At 52.4% G+C, this 22511-nt stretch overlaps 1 protein-coding gene across 2 annotated transcripts; it reads left to right on the top strand.

The window, feature by feature from the left end:
- The first annotated feature begins 1173 nt into the window (after positions 1–1173).
- Positions 1174–20807, top strand: KLF13 (KLF transcription factor 13). 2 transcript variants are annotated; one of them, XM_077317425.1, is made up of 3 exons: positions 1174–2503; positions 15733–16044; positions 16174–20807. In XM_077317425.1, the coding sequence occupies exons 1-2, from the start codon at positions 1960–1962 to the stop codon at positions 16023–16025; spliced, it is 837 nt and encodes a 278-aa protein (XP_077173540.1). In that variant the 5' UTR covers positions 1174–1959; the 3' UTR covers positions 16026–16044; positions 16174–20807. The 2 variants fall into 2 exon arrangements, with proteins under 2 accessions (XP_077173540.1, XP_077173539.1); XM_077317424.1 differs by having other exon boundaries at positions 1176–2503; positions 15733–20807.
- The last annotated feature ends 1704 nt before the right edge of the window (positions 20808–22511 follow it).

Genomic DNA, 22511 nt, shown 5'->3' with positions numbered 1-22511 from the left:
AACAGGACAGCAGTGAAAGAGCCCTGCGAGGCCGTCTGAAATGCACCTCGGGATGTGAAGGGACTGATTCGGTGGGCTGAAGAGTCCAAACGTGTCCTCCTTCTCTTCAGGTGACCAAAACGGAGGCGGCTCTCAAGGGGACCTGCAGTGCCGGGAGGGGTCACCGGGGAAAGGTGTTTGGCCTCTCTGCCCTGTTGTTGGCCCTCCAGAGGAACTGGCTGCCCCCGTGTGAGATAGGATGGACCTTCACTAGTCTGACCCAGCAGGGCTCTCCTGATGTTCTTAGGAAGACCTGGGCCTCCCTGCCCTCCAGAGCAACTGGCTGGCCTCTGGGTGAGATGGGAGGCTGGACGGGATGGTCCCTCCCTGGTCTGACCCAGCAGGGCTCTTCTGATGTACTAATCAGGGGAAGGCCCTGGCCTCTCTACCCTGTTGTTGACCTGCCAGAAGAACTCCCTGGCAACTGAGCGAGACAGGATGATGGGCTACATGGAGCGCTGGTTTGAGCCTGCAGGCTACGTTCTTAAGGTGATCCCATAGGGTAGAGTGGCCCAACGGTGGCTCTCCAGGTGTCCATGGACTACAATCCTGCGTGCTGTCAGGGGCTCATAGGAATTGTAGTCCATGGACACCTGGAGAGCCACAGTTGGGCCACTCCTGCCCTAGGGTTTTCAGGACAGGAGACATTCAGAGGTGGACTTGGACTTCCTTGGTGGCCTCCCATGCAAATACTAACCAGGGCGGACCCTGCTTGGCTTCCGAGATCAGGCTAGCCTGACCTAACCGATTAAGGTCACGCAGGTCTACCGGGTAGCCTTAGAGAGACCTGGAAGGATTTGGTAATGAGACCAAAGTAGCTCAAACGAGTCTTCTGCGTCCCACAGCGGGCTCATTGGCGTGCCGTAACTGTGTCGAGCACTTGTGGTCTGACATTAAGGCAGCATTTCAAATAACGTCGGGCTCCGGGAACTCCAGAGCCGTCCAATTCCTCCTTTCTAGCAAACAGCTTACTGTACTGTGCCCTGGAGTGACTGAGGCGCTGCCCGAGGAATGCGACCCAAAACAAACAGGAGTTCAACGACTCCGCCTTAAGTTGTGCCAGAAGCCATTCGGGCCATGGCAACGCAGGCTGCTCTTTCAGCCGCACGTTTGCGCCGGAGTTAGCAGGCAAAAGGCAGCTGTCTTCTCCTAAGGACACATTTATTTTTGTTTGGCATCAAAAGAAGGAGCCGGAGACTTTATCTCGAACCTCTTGCCTTCCGATGGCTCATGAAGTGAGGGGGGGGAGAAAGGAATTCATTAGTGCATGGAAATTTGCAAGGGCAGCTCTTTCTGTTTTGATTGGCCCGGGCTGGGCCAATCGGCTCCTTCCTTTCATTTAACTTGCTCTTAGGCTCTTCCCAGGCTCGGGCTCCCGGCCACATCGCCGCCGTCTGCAGAATCTTGTGGCTGCCGGTCCCTTCGCTGCCTGCCTCCTTCAACAGCAGCAGCAGCAGCAGCCGAACTCCCCGTCTGTTGCTTAACCCGATCAGCCCAGGATGCGGCTGCACCGTGACATCACAGCCAGATGTTTGGCTCACGCACGCCCCCTGCGCTGGGGTCTGAAGTCATCGGAGGAGCGGCGCTAACGGGCGAGAGGAGGGCTACGCCGACGGCGCGCGATGGGAAGGCTGGAGGGGCTGCCGGCTTGTTGTCGTAGGCGCCTGGCATCGATCCTGTTCCGAGCAACAAGCTGTTCCGGATGGGGTTTTGCATTACTGTATCCTTTCACTGGCGGCCTTTCCTCTTGAGAAAGGGAGAAACTGGGTGTGACCCTCGCTAACAAAGTGCGTCTCAGGGCGCCGCGAAACTTGGAGCGTGGAGATCTACAGGTGCTTGCGTGTGCGTTTGTGTGTCTTTGTAAGCGAGCGCCAAAGGAAAGGTTGCCGTCGACCGGGACGCCGGGAGAGGCGTGAGAAAATGGCCACCGCTGCTTACATTGCGGCCGAGTGTCTCGTGTCCATGTCTAGCGGGGTTATCATCCACGGCCCCGCGAGGGAGCCGGCCCTTCCCCCGGCCGTGATGGCTTCATCGCTCGCCGTCGCGACCCGGGACAAGAAATGCGAGGGGAGAGACTGTGGAAAGGACAACCCAGGAGGACCCTCGGTCTACGCGGTGGCGAGCATTCTAGCAGACCTGAACCAGCACCTTCCAAAGCCTCCGTCCCCGCAGCTGGAGAGAGCGGAGAGCGCCGGCCGAGGGGAGAGAGAAAACCCTCCGCTTCCCCGCGAAAAGTTTGGGGAAGAAAGTATCTCGCCGGCCGGCAAGTGTGCAGGAGGGAAAGCAGCCACACCCACCGGCTTGGCAACGACGAACACGCCGAGCCCTAAACAAAGGAGCCGGAGAGGGCGAGGCCGGCCTGGCCCTGAATTACCTCAGAAAAAGCATAAATGCCACTATGAGGGGTGCGAAAAGGTTTACGGCAAGTCTTCCCACCTGAAAGCTCACCTGAGGACCCACACAGGTGAGTTACGGGCCGGCCTCCGACAGCTTTGTGGGCACGGGGGACCAACGGGCTGGTGTTGCGACATTGTGCTTGCAGAACCGAGGCGCGGTGTGGCTTGTGGTGCAACTGTACGTGTGCTAGATTTCGGCCCAGTTGTTGTTTCGAGACGCGCAAGATTTTTCAGGGTACGAATTTTCGTGCCCCGGATTTCGATGGCTCGAATTTTTCGCGCCTCGAATGTTCGCGCCCTGAAAATATCACCGGTCTCCTAAGGGACTCTCAAACTTGAATCTAGCTTTTCTGCTACAGACCAACACTGCTCCCGACCGTGAATGTGAAAGGTGTCTTCGTAACTTTGCTGCTGGAACAGGCAATCCAGCCGAGCACACCCACAACGGAGACAGCAGATCCTACCGCCCACCCTCCTTCCGCCCTGCCTCTGTCACGGCTGATTTCTAGCCCACTACTCTTATTTCAGGGCGCTGTTTGAGTGTCTCTGTTTCCGGCTCTGCCTTGAAGTCAGCAGAGCTGGTTTCTTAAAAATGATATTGAGGTTATTACGTCTTGTGGCCATGCGTGCAGTCCACATTTTCTGGCGTTGCCCGGCGTGTCCGCCCGACGTTTGAAGGACGTGGCTTCATGTGCGTTGTTCACCTTAAGCCACCCTGAGGTCAGCTTGGGTTGAAAGGCTGGCTGGACATAAAATAAAGGGGAAAGGAGAGAGACGCGTTTGTTAGGGGCTTCAGAAGGTAGCGGGTTTGGTCTGCAGTAGAAGATTCAGATCTGAGTCCGGCAGCCCCTAAGAGACTAATAAAATTTGCAGGTAGGAGCTTCCACGTGGCTGCAAGGGGTGTCTGTGGTAGAAGTCCAGAAGCACCTTAAGGCAGGGGTAGTCAACCTGTGGTCCTCCAGATGTTCGTGGACTACAATTCCCATGAGCCCCTGCCCTCTGGAGGACCACAGGTTGACTACCCCTGCCTTAAGAGACGTACGCGGGAGAAGCTCTCGGGAGTCAAAGCTCCCTTCGTTGTAGCTGACTCAGATCTAGCTCAGCTGCAAGGGGGAGGGTCTTGGGGTGTGGAGTGGGTGCCGTCGATAACAAAGTGTACATTCAGATTTCCTGAGAAACGCTGGCCAGTGATCTCCCCACTTCTCTCCTTCCGTCCTTGGGGAGGAACAGAACCCCGGAAACGTGTTAACCAAGCTAAATGGAGGCGAACGTGAGGAAGGATAAATAGGCGTCCGGCTTTTAACGCCCATCAGAGCTGGGCCTCGTGTCCACATTGGCTGTTCTCGAGGGGAATATGGCTAAGGGTGCCAGGAGGCTAGCAACAAACTTTCTTGCGGCTCCTTTTCAGTTGTTCCTACCAATGCGTGGTGACTGCGTTTGTGCAGGTGGATGATTGTAGGGCTGGCCGGCCCCAAGGTCTTTTCGGGACACTCTCTCTCAGCAAATTGATGCTGGGCACGAGCTGTTTGGGTCACGTGGGAGTACACCGGTGCCCCTGTTCTGCCCCTCGTCATTTCAGTGTGGGTTGCGATGGACAATCCCATCCCAGGGATCCCAGGTCCTCTGCCGGTCGCCTGCTCTGCGATCATTAATGGTCCCCTAGATCTGATGCCTGTGGCCGCGCCCTAGAGAAAGACTGCTTCTAGTTGCCTCGCCCGGGTGCCCACCCTGGCTGCAGCATGTCAAACGAATCAGGGTGAGAAACGTCAAGAGTGTGGAAGCCGTGCTGTGCACAAGACGTGCAATAGCTCCTTGGGACGGTGTCTCCTGCGACTCTAACCTCTTAACAGAGAAGTACCGTAAGTCCCTTTGGGTTGGGAAGGGCGTCACTTCCAAGCAAGCATTCCTGGGAGCCTGGCTGTCGCCCCCCTTCCTCGCCGTAGCTTTCATGTTTGGCGGAGGATTTTTATTCCCCCCGCTTGCCACTCGAACTTGGCACAGCCTCCGTGACTCACGCCCCGCGCTGATCTTGCCCGAACTTCTCCCTTGCTTCCTTTTAAAACGCAGAGACAAAAGGATTTTTAAGCTCATAAAACCGGCTGGAAATTTAAGCAGAGGAGGAGGCAGCTGGGGCGGGGGGGGGGGGGGGAGAGACTCCTTTTCTTTGATGCCGAGAAGCCGGGCTGGGCGGCTGAGCCTCTGGGGAGAGGGAGGGAAGGAACAGAGGCTGCCAACGTCACTCCGGAGAGGGACGAGGAGTAGGAGTCGTTCGGGGACACTGGCTCCTCGCCATGGTCTCTTTGTTGTTAGTATTTCAAGAATCTTAACCCTCCGCTTCCCTCCTTTCGCCTGGGATTGCAGGATTTTATCTGGCCGTTGCCTGAGTGAGCAGAAGTGGGGGGGGGGGGGAGAAAGCAGGGGTGGCCATGGGTCTCTTTTGCAGGAGGGGCCAATTCCCAAGGGCTGTGGACTTCTTTGTTTAACCGTTTCCCCTCAGGTGAGGCTCGAACGACAAGAAGAAAACACACCTTATGATGTGGCAAGAGAAGGAAATTGGCCTGTGTTCAGTGCAAGAGAGGCTCAAATAGTGCATGGCCAGCTCAGGCCTTGGAAGCTCCAGGAGAGCCTGTGGAAGGGGACTTGGAGGGGCAGGGGGGCTGCCCACAATTGCTGATATACCATAGAGTTTGCCCTCTGAGGCAGCCATTTTCTCCAGGAGCACTGACCTCTGCAGTGTGGCAGGATCCCAGACCCCACCTGCAGGTTGGGAAATCTACCAAATGCATTCGACCAAATCCTTCACGGCAAAGTGCTTCCACCAGCGTTCAACAGGGTGTGGACATCCCTCCTTTCTTCTGAGCCTTCCATGCAAACCATGACAGCTCCTGCCAACGTTCCGTAAAATCTATCGATCCAGTAATCTGGGGTGATGCAATTGTCTTTAATTGTGGTCCAAATTATAATCTGTTTTATATTGTGGAATATACTGGTTTCATTGAGTTTTTAGATTCTGTAAACCGCCCTGAGATGGTATGTCTGAGAGGGGGACTATATAAATGCAGACAGGCAGGCAGGTAGGCAGGGCTAAGGGAGGGAAGGAAGGAAGGAAGGAAGGAAGGAAGGAAGGAAGGAAGGAAGGAAAAGAGGACTCAGGGCTAAGGGGAAGGAAGGAAGGAAGGAAGGAAGGAAGGAAGGAAGGAAGGAAGGAAGGAAGGAAGGAAGGAAGGAAGGAAGGAAGGAACTGGATGGCCACTGAGTGAGACAGGAAGCTGGACTAGATGGACCCTGGTCTGACCCTGCTATTCTAACGTTCTTATCCACAAGACCGAGAACATCACAGTGCAAGCCAACAATCAGACCACAAAGCACCAATGAAGCAGAGGGGAAGAGAGACTACGGAACGCCAAGCATTCCCAAATATATCCACAACACGTAATGTGAAAGGCAGAAGGCATGACCGCATGAAGAGACCCAGCCGGATTCCAGCTCCCAAGCCACCGATTTGAGCTCTGTGTCTCCTGGAAATCCTCCACCAGTCCAAATCCAAGCAAAAGTTTGAAACCAAGCCGAAGTTCTACTTTGGGAAGGATTCCGCGGTGCCTCTAAATCTTACTTAAAGAGGAGCCCGTGGAATTATTTTATTGGGACTTTGCTAGGGGAACAGGGAATTCAAAGACGGGAAGAAAACAGTACATTGCGTAGGAGTGAGCTCGAATTTCGGGACAGACATCTGTGCACGACACAGATGGAAGAGAGGGAGGTTGTTTTACAGCCACCGTTCCAAAGATTTGCAAAGAGCTCTTGGCTCCCGGAATTCCTTTTATTTTTGCAGTACGTTCGGCGCTAATTTGTGGGAATCGGGGGCGTGCACCTTAATCTGTTTAGCCGTAACTAAGCCGGTGGCGGGCCCCTGAACCTTGACTTCCTGAAGCCTGCCGTTGGTTCTGAGAACTTCAGGGGCGAGGGACAGCAAACTTTGGCCTGAATACCACCCACCTCCACCGCCCCAGCGTGTCCCAGTGCCTGCGCGATCAAAGTTGTGACGAAGGACGGTGTTCTGCTCGACCGGAATAGCTTGTACGATGTTCTGCAAACCAGTTGGGAGCCACGAGCAGCCCTTCAGGCTAGGAGCAGAGCTTCACGTAGTGACTGATTGCACCTAGATCCAGACAGAAGGTACACCTTGTACTTGTTAGAGACGGGTGCGCATCTCCCTCTCCCTCTCGAGACAAAACCCAGGGTGCCCAGGCTCACGCACGAGGGAAAGGGAGCAGCTTCGCAGCGGGGACCTGTGGAACCGTGCAGCATGAGGAGCATGAGGGGGTGGGTCTGGAGAGATCCAGGAGAAGTCTGTCTGTGGCGACCAGACAAGGTGACCAAAAGGTAGTCAGAGGTAGGCAGCCTCTGAAACCCGGTGCCAAGAGGCAACCTCCGAGGAAGGCCTCAGCATCTCTGCCCTGTGGCTGGACTTCCAGAGACAAAGATGGACCTTCTCTGGTTTGACCCAGCAGGGCTCTTCTGGTGTTCTTATGAAGGCCTTGGCCTCTGCACCCTGTGGCTGGCCCTCCGCTAGTACCTTAGAGGCTGGCCCCCTCAGCTCTAGCTTGCCAACTTCACAAAGCTACACAGCTGGTTGTCATGCAACTCCCCCTCCCCTTTTGCTGGGCCAAACATGTAGCTTGATCTGCAAAACACCCCCGCTCTCCAAACACACGTAGTGACCGCCCTCAACGGCTCTGCTGTCTCCATCTGTTGTCTATGAACAGAATGTTTATTTTGTTGACTCGATTTTTAGCCCAACTCTCCCCCCAGCGGGGACCCAAGGCCCTGAAGCTGCCGTTCGGCACACGGCCGCAGGCGTAGGAAGCCCCCGCTGTGGATTGTGCCCCACGTTAATTAACGTTTGTGTGCATGAATAAGCTTAAGGCAGGGGTTGCCTTTGTGGGGGCCCTAAAGGCAGCTAAAGACATTAACCTTTCTAGGACTTTGCTTGCCCTACCGACTGGCGATGGGGAGGGGAGACGGTCACTGCTAACCGATTTAATTTTCCCATGTTGCTTTTTTCAACCCATGCAGGAAACTGCACGGCCCAACTCTTTTTAAGGTTCCGAAATGTTGATTTGGGGAAATGCTTCTTCCCAGGAAAGCTTCCTGAATTAGAAAGTGGCCGCTTTGTGCCTTGAGCTGCTAGGAATTTGAGAAGTCTAGCGCTGCCGTTCTTAAGAGTCTCAGATCCGTATCTGCGGGAGCCAAGTTCGAATCCCTGTTCATGCCATGGAAGCTTGCTAGGTGGACTTGGGCCAGCCATGCTCCCTAAGAGCCAACCTGACAGGGTTGTTGTGAGGATAACGAGGCAGAGAGGGGAAGGATGCAAACCTCCTTCGGGTTCCCAAAGGAGAGAAAGGAAAGGTATAACTAGATGAACAAACAAATAAAATTACACAGCGCCTGCTTTCCTGCGGACAACTACCAGCCCGAAACCACTTTTACTGCATTTTACGATCAAAAACCAACCCGCCCGAGAAGCTTTTCCCCCATTAAGGGTGGACGCGGTTTGAGATGGTAGTGAGATTAGAAGGAAGGGGAAGTTTCCAAGCACTCGGTACAATCTGTGAAAGGGAGGGGAAGACGCCTTAGGCATTGTCCTAACAACTGAACCGTGGCCGGCTGTCTACCGTCAGAATATGGGTCCGCAACAGAATCCTCCTGCTGTTTGATATCCTGAGCCAGAATCATTGATGCCCTTAAGTCTACGATGTTAGGGGCATGCCGACAAGGTAATACGTGGGAGAGAACCTCCGAACGCCTTAGTGGAATCGTAGAACATCTTGGTTGCGTGTCCCGGCTGCTGTTTCCAGGCGGGCTGGTTTACAGTTGCCGTTTCGGTGAATTAGCCCTCCGACCAGTGGATAGCTAATGGACGCTCTCCGTCTCCAGGCCTGTATTTCTCCGCCACGGCCGATCGTGAGCCAAAGGGCTACGCAGCAGTTCCTTGGCAACACCGGCCAGGGATAATGGCCAGCCGACGTGCTAAGTGACCAATTAGCCCTCTCAACGTGTCTGAGCTCCTTGCCTTTGTTTTCCACTTGCCAACCGGACACAAAGGACGTGTCCCGATATTCAATCTGGGGGAGGTGGGGGGTTATTTCGCCCTGCCGTCAACAGCCGCATTAGTTGCTCAAAAGGTGAAGACGATGTGGCCTTAACAAGGTTAACCAAACGCGCTGGGATAAAGGCCCGTGTAATCCGAGGCGGCTAATTTGAGGGAAGCTGCCCCAGGGAGATCAGACGATTCTTTCCCTGGCATCTGTGCGCGGAAATCACAAATCGCACGGCGGCGAGGGAAGCTGAAGAGGACGAGCCAAAGATGTTGGCGGAGTCAATCTTCCGGGTCGTCACGAGTCACGGACAAGTATTGCAAAGGATGGCTACTCTGGCCAGGACCCCTTAGGTAGGATTTAGGAGAGTGCTTCCGTCCCATCCCCTTGTCCCACGGCAGGAAAGACACTCTGGAATCGCAAGCAAAATGTTTCAGTGGAAAGTTTTGGAGCAGTTTTGGAGGTTGCAAGAAGTGGGTCAAAATCACGTCTTCCGCAGGCGTGGTGGGGAAGGGTCCACCCGAGGCGTGCTTTTTTCCGGGGGGCTGGACGGGAGAGTAATCACCCACAGACTCCGCATTCTCAAAACACAAACAGACAACGAGGCCTGCACAGAGAAAGCGGCAAAGCCTGACGTCTCCTTTTGTTCGGCGCCGCAGAGTCGTAGCGTGTCCTAACCTGGAAACCTGGAATGAGTGCGTCTTGGCCACGTGGGAGGAGGGAACTGTTTTATAACTTCAAGGGGGGCCTCTGCTCTGTTGGGTTTCCACCCCAAATTATCCCGGACCAGCTGTTTGGAGGCCAGATATTGCTGGCAGAGCCCAAACAGAGAAAGAGAGAGAGAGAGAGAGACTGCAGCCCAAACGGAGGTTGATTCAGCGGCAATTTCTTGAGAATTCTCCTCCTCGGTGCCTGTTTCTATTTTTCGTTGCTTTTGCCAGCAGAGACGGCGAGGAGATCATTATCTTCCTGTATATTGTGAGACAACTGGCAGACAATGAAGGTTATTTAAGAGCAAGCTCCGGGGGCCAGACAAACGTATCCTGTGTTTTGCCAACTTTGCCCTCTCAGTAGTTTTGTCCCGAACAACCACTTTTTTTTGGGGGGTGGGGGTAAAGGTTAGGAACTTTAACTGTGTAATTGGGTAGAGAAATGATCTCTGCAGCTGCACTGGCTCCAGAAATCTGGGTGCCAAGGAAGGACGTTCAAATGCCGTCTTGTCTCTGTCAAGAGACACAACTAGGGTCATCAGACCTCGTCCCCATTGGCAGCAGGGAGCCCCACAACGCCAGGCCCCACCTCCTCACCTCCCCAGCAATTTTAGCTGGCTCCGCCTACACCCCCTTGAGGAGGAAGAAATCCCCACGGGAGCGGAAGAAAAGGGTTCTGTGCCCAGCCTTCCGCTTGACAGGTCTTTCTCCGCGCACGGAAGAACGTGCAGCCATGCATGTCGGAAGAGGTACGGCCCCGAGACAGGTTCACCCTCTCGCTTCTGCAGTTTGCAGAGGAGCAGACGCGAACAACTTAATTTGGAGTCAGAGGGAGTGTTCGCTGGCACCCAAAGGTCTGGCAACTCAGGAACGCATCTGGCCTCCCCGTGCGCCGTTCAGGGTGCCGCTGAGTCACCCGGGTTGCTTTACAGAGCCGTACGTAGCCCGCAGGTACTTCTGGCCCGGCGTTCCCTGTTCGTTCTTGCCCTCGTGGTTGTTATCGCCAGGGCTGGCAATTGGGAGACAAAGGGAACACAAAGAAGGCGCATCCCCCTTTTTCTTTTCCACGCTGAAACATCCACGGGGAGGGGCCCTGACCCAGGTGGCTTGAGCTAGCCCCATCTTGCCCGATCTCAGAAGCTAAGCAGGGTCGGCCCTGGTGTGCCTTTGGAGGGGAGACTGCCAAGGACCTCCATGGAGGAAGCCACCTCCTTTCCTCCTAGCCTGGAAAGCCCTACAGGCTTAGGCTGGACATTGGCCACGACTTGACTCTGCTCTGACGTGGATGGCGCACGCTTGCCTGATTTCATCCAGTCTGGGAGCTAAGCAGGGCCCGGTGAGTGCCTGGAGGGTTGATCTCCAAGGAAGTCCAAGGCCACCTTGCAGAAGCCTCTGTTCATCTCTCACGTTGACCTGGATGGCCCAGGCTAGGTCAGGTCTTGAAAGCTAAGCAGCTAGCATTTGGACAGGAGGCCCCACAAGAAAGTCCAGGATTGTTATGCAGAAGCAAGCCATGGAAAACCATCTCCAAAGGTCTCTTGCTTTGCAAACTCAATGGGGTAGCCATAAGTCAACTGCTGGCAGGGGCTCATGGGGATTGTAGTCCATGGACATCTGGAAAGGCAGAGTTCGGCCACCCCTGGTGCAGAGCTCAGAGGCTGGTGGGCTTGGCTTTTCTTGATTTGGAAGTGCGGACACTGCACTGCTTGGAAGCAGAACTCCCCGTGAGGGACTGTAAAGGCCAACTTTTTGTTCACAGCAGCTTGTTGGCAACCAACACCCTTGTGATGAAAGCCACTTTCTTCCCCCTACATGAGCAGGGTTTCAAACCACGTGGGCGCCGGATGAGTCAGACGCAGGTGTGCTGGTGGAACCTTGCAGAGTGCCAGTAAACACCGGCCAACGTATACATCTTTCTTCATATCGTGGCCTTCGCCCCGGAACGTTTCCTAGAGCTTCCCCCACAAAAGGGGGAAAGAAGCAATTGGAAATAGAAAGCCTCAGTGGGGGAGGGGGGGTTGATCCATCGTAAAGTTTTCGGGTGTGAGCCTCCAGGAGGCGAAAAGCAGCAGGGGGTTGACCGTGGACGGGGCCGTGTTAATGGAAAGTGTGTGTTTGCTGGCAAAGAGGCTTCTGTTTTCATCACCTTGGCCGGTTGGCCTCGCTTCTGATGGGTATGTGTGAAAAAGTGGGGGGAAGGACGGGGACGCCCTTCTGGCTTGATGCACCTGCCTGCATAACTTTCCCATTAGCCAGCTTATTTGTACTTAAAGGCTGCGATTGCCAGACACTGGAAACACTGCCGCATGCTTTGGTCAGCAGCCTCGTCGAATGTGTGTCTGAAAGCGACTGGCTATTCCACAGCTGTGCCAATCAAACAGAGTTTCTGCACGAAATGTCCAAGAGGTGATATTAGATTTATACATAATCTCTCTGATATTTTGTGACTGGATCCACTTCTCTGTGGCGGCCATTTTGGGATTGTGCTCTACAACCTTGTGTCAGAAGGCCCGAAATGCCCGCAGGCTCAAAAAGGCTGAGCACCCCTGGGCTACATGGAAAGGTTGCCAACACGTCCCAGACTCTGATGGGTCCTGAAGAGATTTTGAAGGGATACAGTGGCCTGAAGCACTTTATTTCTAAAAGACTTCCTTTCTCTAGTTTCTTATTTTTGTTTTCTGCCACTCCCTTTTTCTGCTGAACTGTCTGCATACCACTTTCTTCTGCTCCATAAAATGCAATAATGTTGCTTGAATTATCCATTAGGATGCAAGATGTGTCTTTTGATTCATTCCTCAAAACAAACAAACAGCAACAAAAAAACACTGTACGCCTTAAAGCCCAGGACTAGTAGCTTCTCTGTGGCTATAGTTATTGAGATTTTATGATCTTCAATTTCTCCAGAAAAAGTACCTATCTTCATTCATTTCCTGCACTGAAATTGATCCTCTCCAGTACTTTCATGCTTGCTCTCAGCTCCAGCTCCAGTTGTAGAACTGTCCATGTCCCAGGCTTGAGAAGGGGGCCGTGAATGACTTGGAATTTCCAGAGAAACAAATCCTCTTAGATCATTTATTTGGAGCAGGAACATTGAAACATTGAAATTCAGGAGTCACCCAATACGTAACAATATTCCTTTGGAAGAAAAAACCCCACTGATGTCAATATGACTTTTGTGAATATTTGCTGAGGAGGCGGGAGCCAGGACAGCCAGAGAAAATGAGTAATTCGGGCAGGGGCGGCGGCGGGGGGGGGGGGAGAGAAACATGAGATTTCGTTTTCATATTTCTCATGGAATAAAAGCAGAGGATCTATTCCGTGCCATCTTTCCACCACCGGGGATGGCGCAGATGTGGGAGTAAGAAAACAGCGACACCAATTCCTCAGTATAAAACTGAAATCAGTCTGGCTCGAAATAAATGTCGGAACCTTTGGGGTGGGGTGGGGGAAAACCACTTCAAGATAAATGAAAACATGACAAGGAATAAACAAATTCTGGAACTTAAAAATACCACCACTTTCTGCTTTCAGGAAACGGGAGACCACGGGTTCTGATTTCACTCCTTTGACTCAGACGGCAAAGAAGAAAGCACCTTTTATGTAGCATGCAAGAGAGACGGCTTTAATGTTTTGCTGGCCTTGCGGAGGGTTAGGGGCTTGGCTTTTTGGTCAGCTGGGCTTGTCTAAAACGGTGGAAGCGGAAACATTTTCCCTAACCACACCGAGCGTTATTTAAGGAGGCCTTGTTTAAAAATGTCCCTTGGTCTGTTCGGCCAGACGGAAGCCGTTGCCCCACCCAGAGAAATCACATAGCCCTCATCTATCTTGGGAAGGTGCCCTCCTCTCCGTTCCCCTCCTTGCCCCCTCTTCTGCAGAAAGATAATTTTGCATGTTCATAAGATCAGAATAAGGTCTTTCCCATCCCCTCCTGCCTGGTCCTTTCTAATGGAGATGCCGGGGATTGAACCTGGGATCTTCTGCAGGCCAAGCAGAGGGTCTGCCCTTGAGCCAGGGCCCCTCCTATAATACACAAACACAAGAAGTTGCCTTAGGCTGAATCAGACCACCGGTCCATCAAATCCAGATTGCCAGGGTCTCTCCATGGTCTCAGGATGACGTCTTCCACATGACCTAGTGCCTGGTCCTTTTAGCTGAAGAGTTGGTTTCTGCTTTTCTCTACCCCAAAGAGGCTCAAAGCAGCCTACAGTCGCCTTCCCTTCCTCTCCCCACAACAGACACCCTGTGAGGAAGGTGAAGCTGAGAGGGCTCTGTGAGAACAAGTCTCAAAGGACTATGGCGAGTCCAAGGTCACCCAGCTGGCTGCATGTGGAGGAGGAGTCGGAGAATCAAACCTGGCTCTCCAGATTGGAAGCTGCCACTCTTAACCATGACACCAAACTGGTTCTTTGTGCCATGTATTGAACCTGGAACCTTCTGCATGACAAGCAGACGCTCTACCACTGAGCCATGGCCTTCTCCTAAGCAAGGAGGAGAGATGCACACAGTGGGGACCAAACACCTTGCATTGTTGGGTCTTTCCTCCTCAGTAGAGGGCAAGAGCATCTGGGCAAACCCGAAATTGTGACGGTGCTTTCACAGGCACCACACTGAGGATCCCTTTCTCTCTCACTTCCTTCAGTCTGAGGATAGACAATCCTTGGTGCTTCCCCAGTTTTGGAACAAAGCCCTTCTGCCTCTCGGAAATGGGCCCAGCTACTAAGAGTTCTTGGTGACCCAACAGAAACACAATAATTCGGCAGAGTTTGTGCTCAGCGTGATTTATGCTCTGCAGATAGAAATAAAAAACGCCCCAGAGACATGTGAGAGAAACTACTTTACTAATTTTTTTAAATTATGTTATTGCCCCGGTTTTGACATGGGCTTCAATTATGCCACTGCCCTGAGGGGGACACGCATGTAATTAAAACCTCTTGAAGAATGACTAATGCACAGAAGAAGAAGAAGAAGAAGAAGAAGAAAGGAAAGAACCCCTGCATAGCAGAGAGTTCAAGTCATAACCAAGCCAATGTGGCTTGTGCCCAAATGCAGAATTCCCCTCCGCTGCAATCCATGTGGTGGAATATAAAATTATACGTGGAATCCCAAAATTGACAAGCAAACCAGAAGCGTTGCTCTGCCTATTCATTACTTTAATCGCCCGCCCGTCGGCCGGGGTGGGAGAAGTCATTGGGGGCTGGGCCGAGATGTTGGCCTCAGCCATTAAGTGTGATTAAATTTTGACGTGGTCCCTCTGCCCCCTTGGTGTGATGGGATTAAAAATCCGAAGGTGCTCGTTACATTAACAGGAATCCGGGTGACGTAGTTCAGCAGTGGGGGTAGGGGGCAAGCAGATCGCTCCGTCTCCTTTGTCTTCCCTCCGGAACCTGCTTAGGATGCATGAATTGCGTTTGTTGTGTTTCTTATCCCTCCGGAGAAGGTACAGGGGGGCTGGAGTGTCCGCGAGCACCGGAAGCCGAGAGAAACCGAATATTTTGATGAGCCGGCAGCTAGCCGGGAAGATAAATGTATTCAGGGACAGGAATGCAAAAAAGAACTGTGGTTTTAACGCAGGGACTGTTGGTGATTTAAAACAAACAAACAAATGCCATAATAATTCTAGTGAAACCTGTCAATGAAACACACACCCCTCCCTTCTCTCTCCATCATGATATATGGTTGAGGAAACTCTGGTTTCATTATAACTGGCAAAGTGTACTGAGCACACACGAATTTATATTGTGAATAAGACTTTGTTGGCCTTAAAGGACTCAGATGTTGTTCTGCTGCTTCAGACCGACCCGGTGACCCACCTGAATCTAAACACCACACTGTTACCCTAAATCCACAGCCTGTTTTGGATACTGTGTGTATCTCACAAACTGAAAAGAGAGGGCCCAGCCCCAACCGTATGGTATCTTGTTGGGTTGCTGGTTGACGCATGCATACATGCCACGAGAAAACAAACGGCCAGAATATGATAGATAGATAGATAGATAGATAGATAGATAGATAGATAGATAGATAGATAGATAGATAGATAGATAGATAGATAGATAGATAGATAGGATATAATTAACGATCTTTTTTTTTTAATGCCTGAATACGGAAATCGCAGAACCAAACCCATGCTGTTAATAGTGTCGCCATTTGGCAACATAGAATATAATGTCCATCAATCAACCCCTAGCTTGGCTTAGGATACCAATGCATGTTCTTAATGCACATGTCTATGTATGCCTTTGTCGCTACGGTCGAAAGCCCCTAAGGCTGAAATGCCTTTGTCCTTGTTCCCTGTGAATTAGAATCGCCTGGCCCCTCCCTGCCCACTAGTATGGGATGGATGGGGGCAGGGTTGCTAGATCCAGGTTGGGAAACTCATGGAGATTTGGGGATGAAGCCTGGGGAAGGTCGGAACCTACATGGGGTGCTAGGCATTACCCAGCATGCTCCGTCTTTGTGATACCCAATATCCATCTCTCTCGCTCTCAGGTGAGAAGCCTTTCGAATGCAAATGGGAAGAGTGTAGCAAGAAGTTTGCCCGTTCCGACGAGTTGGCACGGCACTACCGCACTCACACCGGGGAGAAGAAGTTCGGGTGCCCGCTCTGCGAGAAGCGTTTCATGCGCAGCGACCACCTGACGAAGCACGCCCGCCGGCACGCCAACTTCCACCCGAGCATGCTCAAGAGAAGGAGCGGGAGCAGCTCCCGGACGGGCTCCATCAGTGACTACAGCCGCTCCGACGCTTCCAGCCCCACCATCAGCCCGGCCAGCTCCCCATAGACCTGCCTGCACACTGGAAGTCAGCACTTTGGTCTTAGGGTTTTTTAAAAATATATATATACGTATTTTGGAATTTTTCATTTGCGTTGCTTAAAAAAAAAGGTCTGCTTCGTTTCCCCAACTTATTGCGTGTCGTCTGCCGTTCTAGGATTCCTTTGGCCGAGCAGCAAGGAGGAACTAAATTCTCATGTCTTCTCTGCCAGCAACGTGCGGTGGGTCGACGTTCTTGGAGGGCAGAGGACTTTGCTCTTCTCTGAAGCCTTAACCAGATCCTCCTGTCGGTGGTTTGTCATTTTTGGTGTCCTCTTTTTTTTGAAGTTTTTTAAAGACTTTTGCTCAGGGGTCACAGCAATTTTTTGTCAAAAAGGAATTGCACAACAAGAACGGGTGCAGAGTTCCACGCCGCCGGCCCGGTTTTCCCCCTCTTCCTCCTCCCCACTTTCTCAGGGATACGTATTTATGCAACGCGCCTTACGGACAACGAAGACACAACCTCCTTACAGTCTCACTCGCTAAACCGATTTGCACTCAAAAACAGTCAGGTGTTTTTTCTCCCCCCCCCCCCACACACACAACAAACATGCACACCCCGAGGAGGAAAACTGTTCCGGACTTTCGTGCTCGTGACGATTTGGTTCGATACAAAGGAGGGAGGGAAAGGACCGGACCCTCCTGAGACATGGCCCCTCTGCCTTTTCATTCCACGCTCCTGGATCGCCAAAGGCCATTTCATACCCGGATGATTCTTATCACACCAGCTTCCTGTTGCAAAAGAGTCTGTCTACAAGGCTATGTTTTGTTTTTGTTTTAAACTCGTTGGGGGTAGGATGGTAAGTTTTACTTTAAAGAAAGAATGAGAGGCCTTAATCGTTGTTGCTTTTTAAAAAAAAAAATCAAGGGAAATGTATTTACACTGAAGAACGGTTTATTTAAAACACACAATGCTCGGATCGTGCTCGAGAGGCATTACAACTTCCCTTTCTCCTGGAAGCTCGGCTGGGCCAGCCCCACTGGAACGGAGGGGGCTCTTCCGGAGGAGTTGCTTCCCCCCCCCCGAGTCTCCGCACTGCTTGGCTGTCTTGTGGAATGAGAAAGAGCGAGGCTTGCCGAATTCATCGCCGTCAACAGCAAAAAATGAACAAAACTTGGGGGTGGGGGACGCTGTTAGATGTCCGAATTGGTCAGAACTTTGAGGTACCCCTCTTCCCGAAAGGTCGCTGGATTCCGGGTAAGCCGAATTGCATCTGTCCAACATGACAACGGTTATGACAAAAGCTGTAAAAGTGAACACCCAAGTAGTTGTAAATCAGGAGATGGTTTCTTTCTGGGGGGGAAGATAGAAAGCAAAACCCGGATGCAGAAAGTGTTACAAAAACGGGGGCTTCAGCAGGCAGTGTTTCGTGTTTCTCCTGCATCCTTGGCGTTGGGCGCGTGGTCTTTCCGGATGTGAGAACTTCCTCCCCTCCCCCGGAGGGTTCTTAGATGTGGGCTAGCATCTTCCTGGCCTCTCCGTCTGCCATGAGTTTTGTCTAATGCCTCTGGGCATGGGGGAGGGGGGGGGCGCACAAGAGAACCAACCCCCTTCCACAGAAGGCTGGGCCATGGTTAAAACTGCCTTCAAAAGCGCCAGTGACCAGTTCAAAAAAGAGCATCCTCCTGCAGCAGAGAGCCAGAACCATGTGCGTGAGCAGTCTTCAACATGCCCTGCTGACCCAGGTGTTTGTCCCGGTGCCCACATCTGGGCTCGCTGGATTGGAAGGGCGCATCTTTGGATGCCAAGGGGGAATGTGGCATCTGCCACTGGGACCACCCATTTATGCCTGGCCAAGTTGTCCGTGGCTATTGCTGGAACGGGAACGAGCATGTGGCGCTTCCACGGGTGGCCGATTTCTGGGAGATCCCCTGGAATTATAACTGCAGGAATCAGTTTCCCCCTGGAGAGGTTGGCTGCTCTGGAGGGTGGGCCCCAGGACATTATACCTGCTGGGGTCTCTCCCCTTCCCAGGTGTCACCCTCAAATCTCCAGCGATTTCCCTAACTGAGAATTGGCGCCTTTAGTGACTTCAGAGATGCCTTCCCTAGGACTGGGACGCCGCAAATCTGATGATAGTGAATGCTGAAAGAGTTAAGAGACCTAGTTGTCTTTGGATCGCCGGGTTCAGCCGCTGTACGTGAATGATTCGGGTCCTTTTCTTTAGGACTACGCCCCATTTTTAAAAGGAAAAAAAAGCAATTACTGCCAGAGGTCACAGCAGTCAAGCACAGCACAGTGAAACGGACTCTAGAGCTCACCTTCCCACCATGCCGTTGACATTCCAAAAGCATCTCCCCAAAATTCTTCATGTTTTGCAGTGATTCCGTTTTGCCAGCTCATTTTGTCCTCCCCCTTAAATGTACTGTATATTAACTGTTGGTGGGCGGGGAATATATCGTCGATATACATGTAGCTTTTAGGTACACTGCAAAGATTACTCCAAGTGCCAGGCACTCTGTCCTGCGTTGCCTTCTAGCATGCAAACGAAGGTCAAAATGTTAGCTGTTTCAGTATTTTATGGGCATCGGTTTCAAAGTCCACCTTTAGTGGAAGGCAGTAAAACAAACTATGCGAAACCTGTTTATGAATGGATGCAGGAAGAAAGGGCTGGTTCCGTATCCCTATAGGCAGACAAAGCTCCTTAAGATGGGTGCATTTAGTTTCCAGATCCAGGTTGAGAAACACCTGGGGAATTGGGGGTTTGGGAAGGGGACAGCCTTCAGTGGGGTACACCATGGAATCCACCTCTCAAGGCGGCCATTTTCTCCAGGGGAACAGATCTTGCCTGGAGATCCGCGGTCATTCCGGGAGATCTCTGGACTCCACCTGGAGGTTGGCAGCCTCCGCCTGAAAGTTTGGAGATGAATGCAGCATCGGAACTAAGGTGGTGAGATCCACTGTAGTGTCTGTCCCGATGCACCTCGGAAGCCATGTGGATAACCAAATCCACATTCGAGACAAAATGGTTCCTGTGCCACCTATGTGTGGACATCTCCAGAGGCTTACAGCTGACACCGTTAGAGCCGAGGTTCTGATCTGATAGGCACAGGCACCAAGCAAGAAATGAGAGGAAAGGAACTCAAGCCTCATCTAGCCTTGGTTATCAGATCATGGGGAAAGCACGGCAGCTTCTCAGAGGAAGCAGAATTTGGTTTCCTGAATCTCTTCCGGGTCCCTGGTGGTGGGAAGTGCTGCGGAGCTGCAGATGACTCATGGTGACCCCGTGGGGCTTTTTCAAGGCAAGAGATGTTTGGAGGTGCTTTTCCAGGGCCTGACTCCCTTGGGGGTGTCCCATCCGAGGACTAACCAGGGCGGACTCAGCTTAGCTTCCAAGCTATAATGAGATCCGGCTAGCCTGAGCGGCCCAAGGAAACTGTCCGCAAGTCACTCCTGGCGACCTTGTAGAGTTTGTGAGACAACAAACAAACAGAGGTGGTTTGCCCTGGCCGGGTCAGAGCCACAAACGGCTCCTGCCCCCTTGACCTCAGCAGAACAGGGGAGCAAATGTGGCCAGGCCGGCAGCCCTTCGTTTTGTTACCCAAAAGGGAGTGCGTTGATTTGAGACGCTGCTAATACAGGATCTGGAGAAGTCCGAGCAGAGTTCCCAACCTTCCACTGAGATGCAAACAAAGCCGTTTCCGTTCTTTTACAGAATCCTCATGACCATTAAGCAAAACACTCAGGGTTTGAGAACAGCGGCTGCCTCTCTGCTGCAAGAGGCAGCCCCAACACTTGTCTTCAGCAAAGCTTTTCCCCCCCAGAATGACACCAGTCAGGGTTGCCGACTCTGGACTGAGGAATTCCTGGAGGCGGAGCCTGGGGAGGGCAGGGCTTGGGAAAGGTCGGGCATAGCCCCATTGACTCCACCCTCCAGGGCAGCCATTTTCTCCAGTGTAAAAAACCAAACATCTCCCTTATCAGGAGACCAGTGGCCGTTCCTGGAGATGTTGGCCGCCCTAGAAATGGTGCTCCTCGGATGAAGGAGGGTGCGTACCCCTGCTGGGGTGACGTGCACCCAGGGATTAATCTTCTGTGTGCCTTCTAATCCTTCCTTGCGTGTTCCACCATCTTCCTCCCACTCTTTCTTTGGCTGTTCTTCCCACCCCGCCCCGCACACCATTAAAACTCAGCTTCTAAAGTCACTGGGTTAAGACCTTGTCTTATTTATTTTAAAACGAGGGGAAGCGGTGGGGCCAGTCAAAGGACAGGCTTTCCTGTCTGGCGATGCGCAGGCCGCCCTGCAACCAAACCCGGCCACCCGCTGAAGCCAAAACTGCAGAGATGTCCCCGTGGGTTCTTCCCCGCCTGCGAGTGACACAACTGGAAGCCTGCAAACGGTTCCAAAGTTTCCCGTCTATCGCCTCCTAGCACAGACGGATTCACCGGTATCATTCCCCCCCTCTTGCTCCTCAGCTCCCACAACGGCACTTTGTGGCACAACCATGGGCCACTTTTGTGGACTTATCCCCCCCCCTGCTTCCCACGAATCACTACATTGAAGTATTGCAGTTGTACAGTGATATCTTGATCTCGCCTTACTTTGGATGTAACCTGTTGTTGTTGTTTATTTTTAAATGTGTTTTGTACTGCGTAGATTTTCTATACGGTGAACATGTTCCTATGCAACAAACAAAAAAACACGAAACAGGGGGCAACCCCCCCCTCCAGACGACTAACAAATGTCAAATGTCAGCTTGTATGCATGGTTAGTGATGTTTGCATTTCTCAATAAAATTTCTGATCGAGAACCAGACCTTCATTGGGGTGTGTGTGGGGCGGGGCGGGGGGGGGGGGTCATACGGTGCCTGGATCAGCTTTCAAAGAAGTCCAGTGGGCTGGTTGCCATTCTCTATCAATGCTCTTCCTCTGGTGACTTGGCTAAACATATTGATGATGGGACAGAAAGTGACAGATCTCTTGCAGGATATTCCTGGCGACGCAGTTGGGGGAGAGGCCGTGGTTGGGTGGAAAACCTTGATCTGGGACCCTGGCTCAGGGGCAGAGGCTCTGCTTGGCAGGCAGGAGGTCCTAGGTTCAAGCCACCAGAATCTCCAGTTGAAAGGACCAGGCAGCAAGTGGTGGGAAAGACATGGTGTTGCGTAAAATCTCCTCAGGAGACTCTACTGACCTTGATGTAGCAAAGGTCTTCTGCTTGGCAGGCAGAAGGTCCCAGGTTCGATCCCCACATCTCTAGTTCAAAAGGATCCCTCAGGGAGTAGGGGATGGGAAACACCTCCACCTGAGACCCTGGAGGGTTGTTACCAGCCTGAGTAGACGATACCAACCTTGAAGGATCTAATTTACCATGGGTTCAAATAGTGTGAAGAGGCACCGTTTCACCTGGAAGACCTTCTGCGCAAACCCAGGGGAGACCAGGCAACAATATTTCTGTCTTTTCTCTCTCTGGGGCTTGAACGTTCAGACTGTTCACCGAGGACAAATACTCCTGGGGACTTAGGAGCCACACAAATCCTTCCTTCTACGCCCCCTCTTTCTTGGGAAACCTTCCAGCACTGTTTGCCTCCACCCAGATACGAAAGAGATCCCTGCTCCCACACCCAGACGCCCACACATTCGAAGGCGCACACATGCTGTCGGCAGAGAGATTAACAGGAGTTTTCTGCCTTGCCCTTGACTCGACATGTTATCATTAGCTGCGGAGTGGCTTGGCCCACATCCATCTGTGCCAGAGATAATGAATGTGGGACCAACAGCGGGGTGTTCCATAAGGTTACGCGCACCTCTGGTTTTCAAGGAAACAGCCCTAGAGTATGTCCGCCCGCCCCTCACTGGAGACCAATTATATCGACAGCAGAACACAACAGTACAGGAAAGTAGGAGGGTGTATAGGAGTGAGGCTCGAACGACAATTGGGGGGAAGGGGAAACACACCCTTCTGTGAGCTCCGATGGACTTCGTGTCACCCCCCAACCGATCAAAAAAAGGAACCTCTCAAATATGGATTTTGCCTTTTATCAGAAAAAAAGTTGCACAACTAGTGTTCATCGAGTATCTTCTGTGTAGTAACACATGGAAGGGGCAAACTGCGAGCGAGCAGACATAATATCGGAGAGGTTTTTACAGCTAAAAGCCTCCAGGGGGTGCTGCGTGCGGCATCCAGAAGCTTGTTCGCATTCTGGGACTGTGTTTTCCCACACAGAGCGCCCCCTACCTTCAGTATCTCTAGCATCCGCAAGGTCAGAGTGTACAGCGGGGCAGGAGGGAAGGCACGTGTGCCTGCACAGAAGATACAAGATGGTTCTTCCCCATCTCTTGGGGAAAGCAGATGCCTCGCCATGAGGACGACTTGTGACAAGCAGCCATTTTCTCCAGGGGAAATGATCTCTATCATCAGGAACAGTGGCAGCTCTCCAGGGTCCACCTGGGGGTTGGCAGCACTAGGCAAACGCCTGCCACTACCCCCTTGAGATAGCACAGAAGCACTACCGGCT

This window comes from Paroedura picta, chromosome 18, assembly GCF_049243985.1.
Source record: "Paroedura picta isolate Pp20150507F chromosome 18, Ppicta_v3.0, whole genome shotgun sequence".
In the NCBI taxonomy this organism is placed as follows: domain Eukaryota; kingdom Metazoa; phylum Chordata; class Lepidosauria; order Squamata; family Gekkonidae; genus Paroedura; species Paroedura picta.
This window is presented reverse-complemented; position numbering and strand designations above follow the sequence as displayed.